Below are 17,583 nucleotides of genomic sequence, written 5' to 3' on the forward strand. Positions count from 1 at the left end.
GCAGTCTGACCACACATGGTGTCTGTACCTTTTCTAGGGATGCCTTCTCCCAAGTCTGCTTGTTGCATTATTCCCCTCAGCTCCCATGTACTCAACTGAGTTCTGTCACATCCTATAACCATGTCCATCAGAACTTAGTAAATCTTCATATTAAACCTCCCCTGTTCAAATCAGAGTGGGCTGTGGCTTTTGTCTCCCTCAGAACTAAACGGATACAAACGATGACACAATGAAAACCGGTATTTCTAAGTTTTTATTTCTCAGAAATTTCAAAATCACACATGCATTGAAGCGTTTAGCCGTATGGAATCTCACTGTTCCTTAGAAACAGATGGTAAACGCACACCTGTACGGAGCTCCAATGCTGACTGTTTGGTGCTGCCTTCACCTTCACATGCTCGCTGCGCTGGTTCCGGGGCTGTTATTTTCTGTTTCTTGAGGATTACTTTGAGATTCTATTCTTAATTCAATCTTTCCCCTTTTATTTTTCACCTTTATTTCTCCTCTCAGTAGGTAATCTCTTTCTGATGATAAATGCCAAGTGCGGAGATTTGCCTCCATGGCAGAACGCCCACTGATCATGCCGAGGGTCCTGATCCCATTCCTGACACTGGAGGAAGATGTGAAAGCAAACTACAGAACCCAGTAGTACTGGCCCCAGTGCAGACACATTTATACTAGATGAGAGTGCTATTTTACATCCGTCTCCCAGCAAAACACAAGTCGCAACCCTTAAGAGTTATTTGCTCCAAGAGGACAGACAGCTGGGCATAGCTTTGGGCTCCCGAGGTGTCACTCAGCTGCAGTGGCCCTAGTTTCTTTGGTTTTATGGAGTCAAGTTCCAAAGGACATATAAAAGAGATTAATCTGAATCCTGTAACCAGAATCTATGTTTCCATTGTCTACATCCTCATGTGAATTTTTCCTTTTCACCCTTAAAATATTATGTACTATATCATGTAATATACACAATGAAATGACATAATGTTTAATTGGTAAGATAATTCATTCATTATGCCTTTGTACATTGTTCAATGCTTAAAAGCAGAATGGTACATATATTTAAAACTATAGAAGACTAAAACAACTATATGCAATTATACAAAATGATAGCCAAAATATTGATTTCTTAAATATAGTACTTTAAATCTTAAGTAATTGAACCACTGAAAAAGTAAATTTCTTCATAAAAATATCTAATGCCACCAAATACCCCACTTTATTATAAAATTCTTTAAGGTCCACAGTGCTGGTATTACACATTTATTACAATAAGAACCCATGGAGATCAACAACAAGAAACTAACTGCAGATATTCTGAACTAACATTTCAGACTGACCACATGTTCTGTGTAAAACTTGGCAGGAACTGTCCTTTACTAGGCTGTCCTGTGTTGCCTTTGAGTTACTGATTTTTAAGAAACAGTGCTGCCCCACACTGGATCCACTGGTCCTGGTTGCCCCCACAGGGAACATCGATGTTGGTCACCACACGGTCCCTCTCGGCACTTGTATAAACAGGCAAAGAGATGCATTCGTCAGGGGAGTATGGACCATATGCACCCTGTTCAAAAGAAAAAAATGGTCTAAAAATACAGCATCAAATACAGACCTTCCAATTACTATGTGTATTATGTATTTATTTACACTTCAAGTAAAGATTACTATAATAAACTCCTATATCCCACATCAGTTCACTCACACCCGATCATGGCTCCTTTAAAAACTTGCCTAGGGCCAGGCAGAGGTGGTGCACACCTTTGATCCCAGCACTCAGGAGGCAGAGGAAGGTGGATCTCTCGCTAGCTTGGCCTACAAAGTGAGTTCCAGGACAGCCAGAGCTTTTACCAGAGAAACCCTGTCTGAAAACAAACAAAGAACCATCACAAACAAACCAAAAAAAACCCACTAAACCTTGCCTTGGGACTGGGAAGATGACTAGCAATCAAGAGGACCTGAGTCAGACACATAATAGAGGCAGTTATAATTCCAGTGCTCCTAGGGAGATGGGAGAATTCCAGGAAGCCTGCTGTATGCATTGGTACACGAGAAAGACTCGTCTTCTGATGACCTCCCCAATGTGCCCAACTACATTTGTGTTTCTCTCTCCTCTCTCTCTCTCTCTCTCTCTCTCTCTCTCTCTCTCTCTCTCTCTCTCTCTCTCTCTCTCTCTCTCTCCCCCGTGCACACACACACACACACACACACACACACACACACACACACACACACACACATTAAAACTGTTCTTTAGCCCCAAATACTGGAATATGCTGAAAATTCAATTTATATAATTTTATCTATAATTCTATAAAATATAAAAGTACAACATTTCTAAGCAGTATATGTCTACAAAGAACTTCCATTCCTCATTTATTACCACAAAGTTCAATTTAGAAGGAACAGGTTGGATAAGTGGATCTACTCTCCCTTGATGTCTAACAATGTACTTCCTTAGCACTCTCTCGGGGCATCAGTCAGTGCTGCTGCTTTTCTATGTTAGCTGGTGGACTTAGCACTTCTGCTGTGGATCAGGGCATTTATCTGACTGGTACTCAAGCTGTCTCTCCTTACCCAGTAGCCATCCAAACTGGGTCTGAGTTTGGGGGCCTTTGCTGACATAGCTTCACTGGTCTCTAGTGTGTCATTCATATTCTCCCACAGAATCAAGTCAGTGATTACTGTGACGATCCCTGGCCTCTTTCAAGAGAAATACCATCAAAGATCATCTTCTTGTTACCAAGAGTGACTAGTCACTCACAGTGTAGAACTTTCCGGTGAATGGATCTCAGAAACAGGCATCCTTTTCAAAGAAGGATTTTCAAACAAAATTCTAATGGTGCTTCCAATTAAAATCTAACACTGGTGTTTAGACTGAACTTATGATCTCATTCAACCAATGAATTACTAGTGTTTTGGAGTTGGAAAGGAATTTAAGTGCTAAAATGGATTATTCTAGAAAGAGACAATTGGATTAGAAGCCCATAGAGAGTTTACCCATGGTAAGCACAGCCCATGAACATTAGCACATAAGCATGGTTATTATCTTTTAAAATAGGCATGATCATTTACATAGGCATGGTTTTGGGATAAGGAATACTTGTCTAGAAGCTAAGTATTTTGTTCCCTAGGTCAAGGGGCATGCGACCCTTGCACATGCCATGGGAAGTTGGAGCTTTATTCATGTACACACTTTATTCTTTGGACTGTTATTTCTACCAATTCTGAAATCATCCAGAAAAACCATCCTTTTAGCACCTACTGCCTGTAGTGGATGATGCTATGACAGATATAAATAAAATAGTTTTCATTCATGGAAATATTTTTTAAAATCCTATTTTAAGTGGGCATTATATAAACCGTTTTTTTTAGCTTTTCCAACATGAGGATTTTGCTGAGATCCTTGGTCAGGCTCTTTGACATTCCTGAATTTTAACCTAACACACATACAATAAGACTTGTGCTTTATGTGGGTCATGTGGAAATGCAGGCCACCTGCCCTGGGTCTCCCTGGTCAGCTCCAGTGTGTGACTGTTGTTAGTTACTCAGCCTTCCATGTGACAGTGTTCTGTGGGCTCATGGTGCATGTCACGAAGGCTGAGTGTTCATACACAGAAAAGATGCCCTTCAGTGCAGCTTACAATTCAGTTTAGGAAAGACACACATCAATTATCAAGAATGTAACTTTTAGGTAAAGAGTATTAAAATTGAGTCTTCTGGGACGTCATCCTAACAAAGGTTTATGAGAGAATGAATTCTTAGTTGGACTGCTTGAAAATGTAGGGACAGAAGTAAGGGGAATTTCAGACTCCTGTCACTGACTCACTTTTCCAATTCGGCTTAAATGGTAAAGCACTGGGATTCAGAACATCAATACTTGGTGCAAGCTTTCTTCTGCTGTTACCTCACAGTCTTTACACAGAGCAGACAGCCATGCACAGCCGATGGACTGCTGGGGAGGTCGGCTTTCTCGAGCACCTGTGTGGGCAGCACTGTTCTTGCTGTCCGGAGACAACAGGAACAGGACGCAGGGACACTGTGCACTCATTACAGCTCCCTGCTTCCAGGTCCCTCCAGGCCTGCTCATGGCTGTGGGCTTCTCATGCTGCAAGGGAGATCACATATTTTTCTCCCCAATCCTACAGCATTGTAAGACAAAGTACCACTGTGGTTTCTTGACATTCTACTCAGCATTTATCATTCCCCTTTCTTTCTGAAAGCTCAGTGGACTTGCTTTAAGACCCTAATCATAAATGATCCATGCAGAAGCAGAGCCAGAGATCTGGCCAACTGCAAAATGACTCCAATTCCCTGGGCATGCCCTGTAACCTGATTAAATTCTGATGACTCAGTTCCTTCTTTAATATCTATTTTACTAGGCCGAAGAATCAGACTAGCTAGCTTAAGATGCTTGGAAAAAAATTAAAATTGCATTAAATCTATTAACAATTACACTGTTCAATTATCATAAATGAGACATGTGAAGATTGCAAATAGTTCATGATAGCACATAGAAAGTATTATGCAACTAAAATTCAGTAATTAAAAATCTATATATTGTAATTGCATTAGTTACAATAAATAGGAACTAGTCAGTTGGTTGAGCTCAATACTGATGCTGAAGTCCGAAATGTGATATAATTTGGCCTAGTTATCTTTCATACATACCATCTTATGTGAATAAAGACACCGTGGGGTTTTCCTCCTCTAATGCATCTGTTAATGGAATGTAACTTTGGTGCTTTACACAAAATGAGTTAAAAGCGCTCAAGTCCTAGCAACAGAGCAATGTGCGAATGACAGAGCATCTCAGGAAGGACACTGGTATTTCCACTGCCTTTCTCTCCTCTTTTTCTTTTGCTATAGAGGTAGCTACTGGGACTTGGAATTTTTCAGGAGCCCACTGAAGGCTTCTGAGCAGAGAAATAAAGTAACTGTTCACATTTGAAAGGATGTTCTGGCCACTGATGGTGGCAGGGATTAAAGAACAGAGGCAGGGAGACTGATCAAGAGGTCTTTCAAGAGTCTATTAGCACATGTTAATCCATATTTTAATCCATCTTTTATTTCACATTAATAGTTGTAAGCATGACCTTTGTCCTCTGCATATTTCAATGCCATTCTTTGCAGATTTTATGATGCTTAAGCAGCTCTGTAACAGTCTGTGCATGTTTCTTCTTGTTACTACACGTTGATATAATTTTAGCACCTTAAAAGAACGCATCTCTTGTCCTACAGAGCTGGAGTCCTGACAGAGGTGCTGTCAGTTCTGCTCTTGGAAGCTTCCAGAGAGGATGTCTGTCTTGCTCCCACAGCTTCTAGAGGCCTCCCTCGTCCTGCCTTTGCAAGCTTCCCTCTCGGCCCTCTCAACTGCTGCAGGGTTCCCCAGTTTCCTCGTGATAGCCCCATAAGGACACTGGCCTTCAGGAAGAGAGCTCTGACTTACCACCTGCAGGTTGCCATGTGTCAGATAAGGATACATTTACAGGTGCATTTTGGGGACTTCGAAGTAAATATCTCTTTTGAAAGAATATTCAGTAACAAAGCAAAGAAGGCAAGAACATAAAACAAAAGGAAAAATAACACCATCCTCTGCAAAAAACAGAACCCAACAGAATTACTAGGTTGGTTGTTTTAACTCCATTATATAGAGGTTGAATTTAAACTTGGCAAATGTTAATTCTTAATCATTTTAGAGTATGTATACTGTATAATTACATTTATATCATATATTTAATTTCAATACAATGCATTTATAGTGAAGTATCTGAAGGGACTCTGGCCAGCTCAAGTGTGGCAAGCACAGCTCTGGCAGGCCTTGCTCTTCTCCCATTCCCTCTGCCTTGCTAAAAATCATTACATGACATCATCACATCCTTAAAGCTAGCTACCAAGGTCTATTCTCTTATCTGGCCACCTTCTCCTCCTCGGGCTGACTACTAAGGTCCGCCTATCAAAATATTAAAGTCCAGGAATCAAAAGCCTCCTTTTGGTTCACCTAATTAACATGTCCAAACAAAATATACCACCTACATCCTAGCCAACACAGACTTCCCCTTTTCCTCCTCTTAAAAATCATGCCTATGAGGTCATTTGCTGCTGTTTTCTGCCTGAGTCAGAAGCAGCCACTATAACTTTTCTCCTCCACTTATTAAGGGATCTCTCTGTGAAAACAGGTGTTTGGGGGTGGTTTGCGCCTAATCTGGGGCCAGGGAGGAAGTCCCCACTTTTGTTGGAGGGGGTCTCCTTCAGTACATATGAATTCAAACCAAAATATTTTCACCCGTTTATTTTTATCAAAGTTATCTGGACTGCTATGGATATCACTCTGTATAAATAAAATGCTGATTGGCCAGTATCCAGGCATGAAATATAGGCGGGACAAGCAGAGAAGAGAATTCTGGGAAGTGGAAGGCTGAGTCAGAAGACGCTGCCAGCTGCTGCCATGAGTACCAACATGTGAGATACTGGTAAGCCATGAGCCATGTGGCAAGGTACAGATTTATAGACATGGGTTAATTTAAGATAGAAGAACTAGATAACAAGAAGCCTGCCACAGCCAAACAGTTTGTAAGCAATATAAGTCTCTGTGTGTTTACTTGGTTGGGTCTGAGTGGCTGCGGGACTGGCAGGTGAGAGAGATTTGTCCTGACCATAGGCCAGGCAGGACTGGAGAAAACTTCAGCTACACTGGACCATGCATGTTTCCTGAAATCACAAAAGCAGACAGTACTGGCTTTCTTATTTTAGAAAGGACATTAGAAAATGGGAGCTTTAACGTGTATGTATAAGTGGCACAATTCAGTGTGAATCTAGGGAAAGAACTTGGCACTGACTGCTCAGAAACATTGTTTTGTGGGAAGTTCTAGTGGTTTTTAAAGGGATAGTGGTAGAGACCTACCTGTTGGGGAATATATTTTAAAATGTGTTGCATTTTTTCCCACTGCTTTTGTTAACAATTCAAAGATGTGTTTGATTAAATAAAATTAACCTATGAGCAGGAAGCTGATAGGAAATGGTAGGAAGAAATCACATAGCAAGGGTTTTTAAGTGGGGGCTGAAAGAAGGACACTGGGTTTTTTGGAAGACGCCAGCAAAGGGAGAAAGTTAGCTACTTGCTACTCAACCTCTCTGAGCAAGAAGAATTCCACCTAAACTGTTGAATCATGAGTTCCTTAGATTTAGATATAGTTTCCCTTAATAGCTTTGAAAGAGTCAGTGCCTGATGAAACAAAATCCCCTCAGGCTGCAGCCTCTGTGGCCAAACTGCCTCTGACAGCAGCAGAGCTGTAATCTCTGACTAGGGTGGCGGTTGCTTAAGGGGCAACGACTGTAGATAATAAAAAACACATAACAATTGGTGCCCAATGGGTGGTAGAACCACACTGAAGGAGGGGTCAGGCCAGCCAGCTCTGTTGCACTTGCCCTCTGGACCTCTCCACAGTAGCACTCAGCTGCCACTTGCTCGAAGAAGTCAACAGAATTGGTGAGGGATTTGGGAAATCCTTTAGGAGAGTAGGAAAGAATTAAATGGAAACACAACAATGTAGGGTGCTAGGGCTCTCTATACTGCTACCTCAAGAAATCATTATTACCTTGAGCTCTTTATGGGACAGACACCAAGTCCATTTGACCATTCCTCACATGTGCAATCTTTCCAAATGATTTGTGGCTTTTATTTCAATCCTGATTTTTAAAGTCTAAGAATACATGGAACAGGGATAGGATATTTGAAAGGCATCAGTTCCGAGTGGGATGGAGTCTACAGCTGGTTGTCCCTGCCCACGGGTGAGGCAGTGCTGAGGTCAGGGAGCCACACCCCCTTTCTTCTAGCCATTACTCTCCATGCTCTCATCTGACTGCAGGCGATGCTCCTTCAGTGAACCACATGCTCCTTACATGGATTTCAGTTTTACTTGCCAGAGAAGGAGTACATCACATGACTTAGACTCATTAGAATTCATCAAGATCATACACAACTTTCTATGGTACAGTTAAAAACCTTGACAAATTCCATGCTAAGCCAGTGAGTACAACTTAGAGGATTTACAACCTAAGATCAAAAATCACATAACTCATAATTATCACCTTTTGATATAAATTTCTGAAAAAAGACAAATATTCTTCTGATCTCGACTCTTTATCTGAAAGTCATTCTGACACTGGGGGAAATGAGTCTCCATGGGTGGGGAGCCCCACAGAATAGGTTGCTCTTTTGGCTCTCTGAACAGTGACTGCTAGTTACTGTTACAGCTTCAAATTTTATGTTCAAACACCCAGACGCTTTTGATCTCTGTAGAAAGTATAACTGGAAACTTCCTGTGGCATTTCCCGATGAGAATACACATCTTTCCTGTAGTGAACAACGTTTTGCAGTTCACTGGATGGAGTATTACAGTCTATTTATTCACATATTTTCAGTCTTAGGCTTCAGAGTTAAGAAGTTACATGCCTCATCTAAAACCATGTCCTATTTTAAAGACATATGTATGTCTCTAGGTTCCACCATTGAAGAATAAAATTCTCAATTACTGGAAGAAAAAAAACTGTCTGGCTACGAGGAGCATGATGTCATGGTGTGAGGCCAGGCCTCTGACATGCATCACCCCCTGATCTAGGGTAGGTGTTACGTTCCTGTTCTAGGACAAGGCACTGTGACCCAGGAAATGTATGGAAGGAAGGGCTGATGGCTCCAGGATGGCAGAATGGAGACTTGGCGGCTGTAAGACACGGAAGCTGAGAACTTAACATTCTGAACTGCAGCAGGAAGCAGGGCGTACAAACTCAGAACAGCACATGGCTTTTAGGCCTCAAAGCCACCCCAGTGACTGCGTCCTCCAACAGGGCCACACTTCCTGAGCCTCTCTGAGCACCACCACCAACTGGGAGTCTGCTGTTTTTATCTAAGTTGTTCTATTCACCACTAAAGATGTTGGAGTTGGATATTGGGGTGAAAACCTGCCAGTTCACAGAAACCAAGAAGCAACCAGATGACCTTCCTTTTGGGCCAGAGAACCAGCAAGGAAAGTGTCTCTCCACTTGTCCCAAACCAAAAGGACCACAAATCTCTAAGTCCCTCCAACTCCTTCCTGTGTGTCTCTCTATCTATATTCCTGGCTCTTCCTTCCTCTCTATGGTTATTCCTGTCAACTAGTCGCTGGTTTCACCCCCTGATCCAAGTTTCACAATGCAATCAAATATCCAACAACAGCAGTCAACGTCCTTATTGCCACCACCACACCTGGCTACTTGCAGTGCTGGATTGTGGGAAGGCCCTGAGCTGTGTGGCTCACATTACCTACCTGAAACCATGTAACCATGAAACCATGCCTTGGTCTAAGAGGCCTGCAGAGGAAGGCTCATGCCACACAGTGACCTTATTCTTAAGCACAAGAGTCTGCTCTAATACACATATTTTTTTTTTTTATAAAACTTTTTCAAAACAAAATGGTTTAAAAATCTTTACCTCCTCAAATATATTAACTACAAATCTGTTAAAGTACAGGTAAAATGGGAAAGCAAACCAAAAACACAAGCTATGAATATCTTATGGAAAAGGAAAACCTGAGTGTGAACGATGGGGTTAGAAGCTGTGTATCCGGCGCTTACCTGTGGAGTCCAGCCCATAAAGCAAGGGAGGACGGCCGACACGCTGGGGGAGTCGTGCTGGTTTTCTGAAAGGCGATTGCCATCAAAGCTGCATCCTTCCAGCAACAAACCACTGATCTGCCACAGAAAAGCGGAAAGTGGTAAATAAATATTAAATTCCGAAATGCCGGTACACACAGTTGGATCTTAAGATCGAGGCCTAGTGTCCCAGATGCTCTGAAAACAGATTAGGGTCTTTTGTTTGGAGAACACAGAATATCTGAATCAGTGTTCATTGTAAACTCTCTTTAGACAGAGTTCTTACTTTTTAGCTAGAATTCTAGGAAAAACTCACAAATGCCATAGACTATATAACTTCAAGTGCCTTGGCATTAGGTTAATAGAAATATAAAGACATAAGCCAAATTAACTCTTTTCCAGGAAGTGGGGGAGGGAAGTGTAACCAGAGAACGAACAGCTGGTTCCTCATGTCTTCTAACACTTTTCATTTATCCTGCTGTGTGGAGGTGAGAGGGTAAAGGAGAAGGTCTTACAGTCTAAGGTAGCTTTAGTGTAAGCCAAAGATACCTGAAATAAAAACATGGCTTTTGGAGTCATGTTAGCTATAGTTTCTTGGTGGCCATTTTATCTATTTCTCCAGTGTTAATTGCCCTAGCATATGGCAGCAGGTCGAGGAGTAGCTTATATTCATACCTTCTCAATAGTCTGCCCTTACAGTCTTGTCTGTTTTCTCATGATATATGCATGATACTAACCACATTCTATCTTAAACAATAGCTTCAAGTTTTAGCCTGACTTGAGAGGATTGAACTTCAAATTCTTTACAATAGTGCAACCGTGATAAACATTCAGTTGAAAGCACATACTAAATTTGGATCTTTACAGCCTAGCATATGTGGTAGGGTCCTCTCCTTTATGGTGGGCACTGATGGCAGCAGTGAGCTGAGCTGCTAACTGTTAGGCTCATCCTTGATGGTATGAGGTGGTGTGTCACTGTGCTTGAGGTCTTCACTTCCACGACAACGGAAGATGGAGGTCACCCTTCTTCTGTTTACTGGCTACTTGTGTATCTTTTTTGGAAAATGTTTATTTAGGTGTTTGTCCATGTTTCATTTCCTTGTCTTTAAAATGTGGGAAGAATATCTACCTGAAATGACTGCTGTGAACGTTGTTGTTTACCAAGAAGCGGAGTGTTACCAATAAAATCTCCCCTTACACTAGCTGCAACCGGAGCTCGACAGACTGACCCCAAATATTACCCTATCGCTGAAAAATTGCTATGGATAATATAGCAGTTCTCCAGACAAATGGTCCAACTTCCAGCCAGACCTGGACTGGGACAATGAGCCCATCTCCACAGGACAAAGACTTACTCCTATGAAGTATCAAAGCAGAATTTCTACAACCTCAGGAAAAGCACAAGGAAGAGGCTGTATCAAATCTGGGTTGTTTTTGCCTAAAAAATGTCCAAAAAAATGTCCTTCCAAGGGAAGGTAGGAATAATAGCAGACTCTAGGATGCCAACCTGACATGGAAATCAAGTATGTATGAAACTGTCCGACACAGAGGAAATGCTCAGTAAGTTTTAGCCAATGTTACTAATCTGGGAATGCAAAATTATATAAACAATCAACTGAAGTGAGACAAACTGAAAGTTTAAGCAGAACTTATTTGGATAATTCTAATCAGAGGACTTTACAACACTTTCTAGATAACTGAATCCATTCTATTATCTCATTCACGTATGAAGGAAATAAGAGATGTTGAAGCACTTTATTGAGCCCATTACACAGCCCCCAAGTATGACTTACATGTCTGTACACACTTAGGTGTTAGTTTATGTTTATGGATGCAATTAGCAATTACATAATTTATTTAGTTTGCTTTCGACCTGAATACAAAAAGGCAATGTGCTGTACACCATACTATTGTGCAAACTATTTCAGCACTGATTTGAAGGTGTTTTGTTCTGTTCTTTTGTCTATTTCTGCTGATGACTTTCAAGTAATTTCTAACTATTCCCTTACAGCTTTTATTATTTTTCTCTTTGGAAATCCTAAATATATTTTCTTGTAATTTTATTTCTAGACGTCAACCTTTTTCTGCTTTCAGAATCAATGTATTAATTTTTTTGTATCTGGAAAATATTTTTTATTTTTTTTCACTTTAGTATATATTTGTTGCAAATGATTTTGATTTTACACATAATAACTATAAGTAGATATGCTATATGATGGGATATTGGATACATTCATGTATTCTGTAATTATTAAATCAGAAAATTATCGTATCTGCCACTTCAAATACATATTGTTTCTTCATAGCAAAAGTAGTTATGTTTTTGTTTAACAGTTTTTTAAAAATATACATGACATTATTACCAACATCCACCACACTGTGTAATAGAACCTTACAGTTTGCTTTTCTTTTATAGTAGTAGTAACTTTAAATGTAGTCCTTTTGATTGCTTGCTTATGAATGTACTGAAACATCAAAATAAATTATTTTGAGTTCCTAGGGAATCTTATAAGTTAATTTGAATTAATTTGTATGATTAATCTATTGTTCTTACTAAGTGAAACCATAAGCTGGTGACTGATTGTGAAAACACAGCAAAGAATTTAATTTAGGGTACTCTATCCCTGGTGTTGCTTTCTATATCCAGTTATTTTGATTTGATTAAAAGCTTTACAAATATAACCCTAGGAAATAAACAACAAAGATGCAGAACAACAAATTTCCTATGTAACGTTTTTAAAGAATGAAGTAATGAAGATATATTTGCTCTGTAAGAATGTATTGTGAATATGTGCAATGTATTAATGTATCAATGTATTAATTTTATCAGCATGTCCAATCTGTGGCCAAGGATGTAGTCCAACACCAAATCACAAACTTACTTAAAATATATTTTTTTAATATTCTGCTATTTGATCTTGGGATGAAGTTTGTAGGTGACAATGTTGTGCACTGTGTTTCTCTTCAGGAACAGGTCTGTTTTGGATATGGGATATTATTTCGCTGTATTTCATCAGTCTGTCTTTCCTTACAGCAATAGCCTACTATATCAGTTGCCACAACTTAATAACAATGATGCTCCCACTATGGGCAGATTTCTTCTCTAACACTTCAACTTAGGTTCATCCTGTTATCTGCTTTGATCTGTCACTGGTAATAAGACTTTCAAAGGTGGATTTTAAACAGGATTTTTTTCCTCTTGGAATGCCATGCCGAGACTGAAGTGATTTAGGGCACAGCCAGCAGGAGCTGCAGAGATGAATCAGGCGAGCACTAACCTTCATGGGGGCTGCCCTAGCTGGAGCTGCCCTTTCACTCCAGCACTTCATTATCTCTGCACAGTCATGATTTTTACATAACACAGACTGGATTTTGCTTTCTCAAAATACAGTAAGTATAATTAAAGTTTTATATTACATCATATAAATCTCATTGTAAGGTCTTTCATGTTAAATATTATATAATTAGACTGTAATCTATGGTTGAGCTCCATTGATCTTGCATTATAAGAATAGGTGCCTGTGAGTTAGAAATATACAGTGATGCATTTTCAAGTTAAACATCCCATATTAGTACCTTAATCTGCAGCTTTGCTTCTTGAAGTCGGCCTTTCCAGGATGCTACAAATTTAAGACTATCCACAGAGCAGCCCATTGCCCTGTAAAAGTAGAGCAGATTCAAATGTCTTGAGAAATAACTCTTCAATGTGCATGTAGAGGTCTATCAATAGAGCGTGTGTGCAGCAAACATAAGGCTGGGGTGGGGGTGGGGATTCAATCCCTAGAACCAAACCCCAAACACACAAAACAGTGTCCTTAGAGATAAAGTTAACAATATAGCTATTTTCAATGACTTGTTTTAAATCCAAATACAATGTTCAAGAAAGAGCTACCAAATTAAGTGTAGTACCTAAGGTTTTAACATTTTGCTTAAATGTCAATCTTCCTTTGAGATTATAAGTTTTTTAGGTAAAGGGCCTTTGACATGGTTTTACATTCTCCATTTTGATCATGGCCCTCAAATCTTAGCAAATAAAAGTTATTAAATTTTTATTGAATGAACAAAGTATCCTGAGTAAAGATAAATACCAGTCCCCAGGACTGAACTTCTACCTCTTCCTCAGAATATTCTAGCGATCCTCTTTCTTTATGCTCTATCTTGTTACAAACAGGATCTATATATCCAGTAAGCTGCCACAGAGACCAGCTTGACCTTAACCGTAGCTCTTTTCACCATGAAAGTTATCCAGAGCAGCTTCCTAAAAGATCCTGCAAAATCATGTTTTCATGTAGTCTAAGGTGGCAACCACCTGTGGTCACTGAACACTGTGAGCTTGGTCAATAGGCCCAAGAAAGTAAACCCTTCAGTCTATAGTTTATGTTTAAATAGACCATTGGCTACTATTTTGGACAGTGCAAGTCTGGATAAAAAAAAAATGACCAAACTTAAGAATTTAATATTTTTCCAATTCTATAAAGCAATGATACTGAAATTAGAAGTTGACTGTTATTAAAGGCAAGCTGTTAGGGGGAATAATAAACTTACATAGGTCTCAAAAATAAATTTACTCTTGACAATCAGGACAATGTGACTAGAGGTGAATAAGTAAAACATAATCACCCTCAGGGAAAATAAGGTATTCATTCTACCTTGCAGTTTCCTGGCGAAGAGCATTAAGGAATGTGTCTGGATGGAAGAGTTCAGATAGGTCAAGTGTATCAGAGAGAAGAGCTTGCTTTTCAGCTTTATCGACCCAGTTCTAGAGGAAGAAGGGAAAATAAATATGTAAGTGTATAGTTACACATAAGCCATTTTTAACAAGAGTGTTATATAGTCATTTTCCAATTGCTCTGAAATAGTGTCTAGAAAAAACCGAGACTCTGACTCTGCCTTGCAGAAGCCTGAAGCAGTGATCTGGCATCTCTGCCCACCATGAGCAAGCCTCCTGGTGCAGCCTTTCTACTGTAAAATCTGTTCACGATGAAACTTAAAAAGGGACATTTCAAGTTATGTAGAACAGTTGGAGTTGGGCCCCCATCAGCAAGTAGGGATGCATGTTCAGTGTACACTGGACACACAGGTGCAGATCCTGAATCCTGAGCACCCCCTTCTCGGCAGCACACTGGCCAAGGGCTGAGAAGAATGAGTCTCTGTCAAGGGGCTGCGATGTAGTCTTCTCCTGCCTGCTGTGCCAGGCCAGTTCCACCTGCAGTCACGTGCGCCAACATACAGTATGTTGGGAAAGTGTGGTGATATTTTATCTGTGTACCCCAATAAAGCTTATCTGGGGACCAGAGGAAAAAGGCAGCCACTGTATTAAAAATAGAGGTCAGGTAATGGTAGCACATGCCTTTTAATCCTATCACTCGGTAGGCAGGAATCTGTCTGGATCTCTGTGAGTTAAAGGCCATACTGGGAACAGAGCCAAGCATGGTGGTACATACCTTTAATGCCAGCACTAACCATAAAGGTCTGGAGGTCTGTACAGACAGACGGGAAGTGACAGAGCTGGGCAGGAAGAGGAAGTGATGTAGCTGGCCGGAGAGAGGAAATGAGATGGCAGAACAGAAAGGCATATAGGCGTGGGTATACACGAAGCAGCTCTCTTTAGCAGAGCACCTCCAAGTGGTAAGAATGCGGCTGGCTTCTTCCTGCTTTTCTGATCTCTCGGTTTTAACCCCAATATCTGGCTCTGGGTTTTTTATTAGTAAGACCGTTTAGCAATTTGTCTTACAGATAAGAATTTAAAAGCCACCACTTGGACCAAATGCAACAGCAGTCTTGTACAACAGCAGGCTGACATTAACCAACTGTGCATACCACCATGCTGCAAGTTAGACCTTTGCTTTAAGGTACAAAGAATGAGGTCAAAGTTCTTACCCCAGGTTATATACAGCAGCTGTTAAAACCAAGACATAAACCAGATAGTTAAGTGACTGGTTTCTGCGAAGATTTCCTGCAGGTCCAATACTAAAAGGTGGCTTCCTGGTACTCTCAGGAGCACTCTATCATTTCAGCGGGCGCACAAAGAGAACACAGGAAATGGCAACCACTGACCAGTCAAAGATAGTCATTTGCTGAGTAATTTGTCTTACATGGTTTATAAACAGCCCAAGAAAACCATCAGCGCTCCATTAACAGAAAGCCCACTTCATGCCTTTGTAGCTCAGCCAGCATGAGACCATTGCGTTAATATTATTAGAACAATCAGACTCTTCAGTCTCCACCTTTCTGTAGTTGTCTCCACGGACTTGGCCAGTACTAAGTACGGTAGAGACAAAGATGTCTCTACATCCTTGTAGTAGACATGTGTTGATTTTTAATAAGAGATTTAAAAAGAGATTCTTACAATTGTGAATCTCCCTCTCAGATACTATGCTGTACAATAATGCTGCACAGAATTTATCTAATTTGCCTTTCATTATTAGCTAAACATTCAAGAAGTTACTCTTTTAAATGAAACACTTAACATAAATATTTACAATTATACTATTAATATTTTAAAATCAATTTTGAATTCTAATACCCTAGAGGGTTATTGCCAGAAGTGGATTTATATGTGCTCAAACTAATTAACAACTACAGAGTAGCTGATAATCAGATTTTACTTCATTAAAGTTCAGATTAAGATAATTAGTCAAGGAGGAAAAGTTTCCTTGGTAAAACTGTTATTAGTCCATGAGAAAATAAAAATGTGTTAGTCTACTAAGCTTCGAGCTAGAGGGGCTAAGATGCAGTCCGACAGCTGAGGCTTACGTAGGAAGCCTCTTTTAATGGTAGGAGTAACTGATTAGCAACCTCACAGCGAGGGAAGAACTGTTTTCCACATTTAAACCATACTTACACTGACTTATGAGCATGCAAATGAAGAATTAGGGACCAGTGTTTTTAGTAAGAAATGTGTACAGACAAACTGCAGTGAGCAGAATCACACACAACAACCCTTAGTCAACGACTCTCCTTTACTCAGGTCATGGTGATGGCCACTGACGGGTGGGTTTCAGATTTATCTAGTCTCACCTACGATTATTAGTGTTCACAGCTATAATTTTTAATGATGTGTAACTAAAAGAGTTACAGAGATAGGTGAATGAACATCTAACAGCATCGCCTGACAAATGGGCCAATTTCTTAAACATCACACAAGCATATAACCTCAGAATAGCAGGCAGGCCCAACTCTTGGCTTAGGCCACAATGAATCCTGGAGATGGTCAGGCATTGTTTCTTACTATACCATAAATGAAATAACTTTCCAAAGTGAATATGGAAAGATTTCAAAAGAGTGCAATGTCAGAATACGATCCAAGAATGGCGTCGTGTGAAGGGAATTCTGAGTGCTTGTGAGAAAACTCCAAGAAAACAAGAGTCCTGTGACCTCAGCTTCTTCAAAAACACAGACCTGTTCTTGAGATGGACTTTCACGCCCCTTCCAGGTGTAGGAGAAAAGAGTGAGTTTACTCCAGATTATTCATTACCACTGCATATTTGTTTATATGCCTCTATGAAAAGACATGCTTTTTGCGGCATGTGCTTGCCCTGGTGAGTGTACATTTTACTCTTGTGACTCTTCTTAACCCTCTGATGCTCTGAACAAAGTTGGCAATTGCATGAGACTTCAGTCTGCCTCGTTTTTAGGCTCTACTCTCCCAGATCAACTGTCAACTAGAGCAGTCAGCACTGCAGTACTGAGTGTAGGGTACAGTGAGCACTGCAGTACTGAGTGTAGGATACAACGAGCACTGCAGTACTGAGTATAGGATACAGCGAGCACTGCAGTACTGAGTATAGGATACAGCGAGCACTGCAGTACTGAGTGTAGGACACTGAGTGCTAGCTGTAAGATGGGTTTAGAAGTATGAGACGGGGAAATGAGATACCACCAATAATGGACAAAAGGTAGAAAGGAGAAAATTACATTAAAAAGTAGAATCTTATCCAAGCTCTATTTCTTTAT

At 40.3% G+C, this 17,583-nt stretch overlaps 1 protein-coding gene across 3 annotated transcripts in view; it reads right to left on the reverse strand.

Moving 5' to 3' along the window:
- Positions 1–235: 235 nt before the first annotated feature.
- Positions 236–17,583, reverse strand: part of Dync2h1 (dynein cytoplasmic 2 heavy chain 1) — a 237,405-nt gene continuing 220,057 nt past the window's right edge. For all 3 annotated transcript variants that reach the window (XM_016002328.3, XM_006983760.4, XM_006983761.4), the window contains 4 exons: positions 14,277–14,386; positions 13,204–13,285; positions 9,610–9,726; positions 236–1,564 (listed from right to left, as the gene is read on the reverse strand). In XM_016002328.3, coding sequence (XP_015857814.2) covers positions 1,406–1,564; positions 9,610–9,726; positions 13,204–13,285; positions 14,277–14,386 — 468 coding nt within the window. In that variant the 3' untranslated portion in view covers positions 236–1,405. The remainder of the gene's footprint in view (positions 1,565–9,609; positions 9,727–13,203; positions 13,286–14,276; positions 14,387–17,583) is intronic.

The sequence above is a fragment of the Peromyscus maniculatus genome, chromosome 7 (genome assembly GCF_049852395.1).
Source record: "Peromyscus maniculatus bairdii isolate BWxNUB_F1_BW_parent chromosome 7, HU_Pman_BW_mat_3.1, whole genome shotgun sequence".
NCBI classification, from domain to species: Eukaryota; Metazoa; Chordata; class Mammalia; order Rodentia; family Cricetidae; genus Peromyscus; species Peromyscus maniculatus.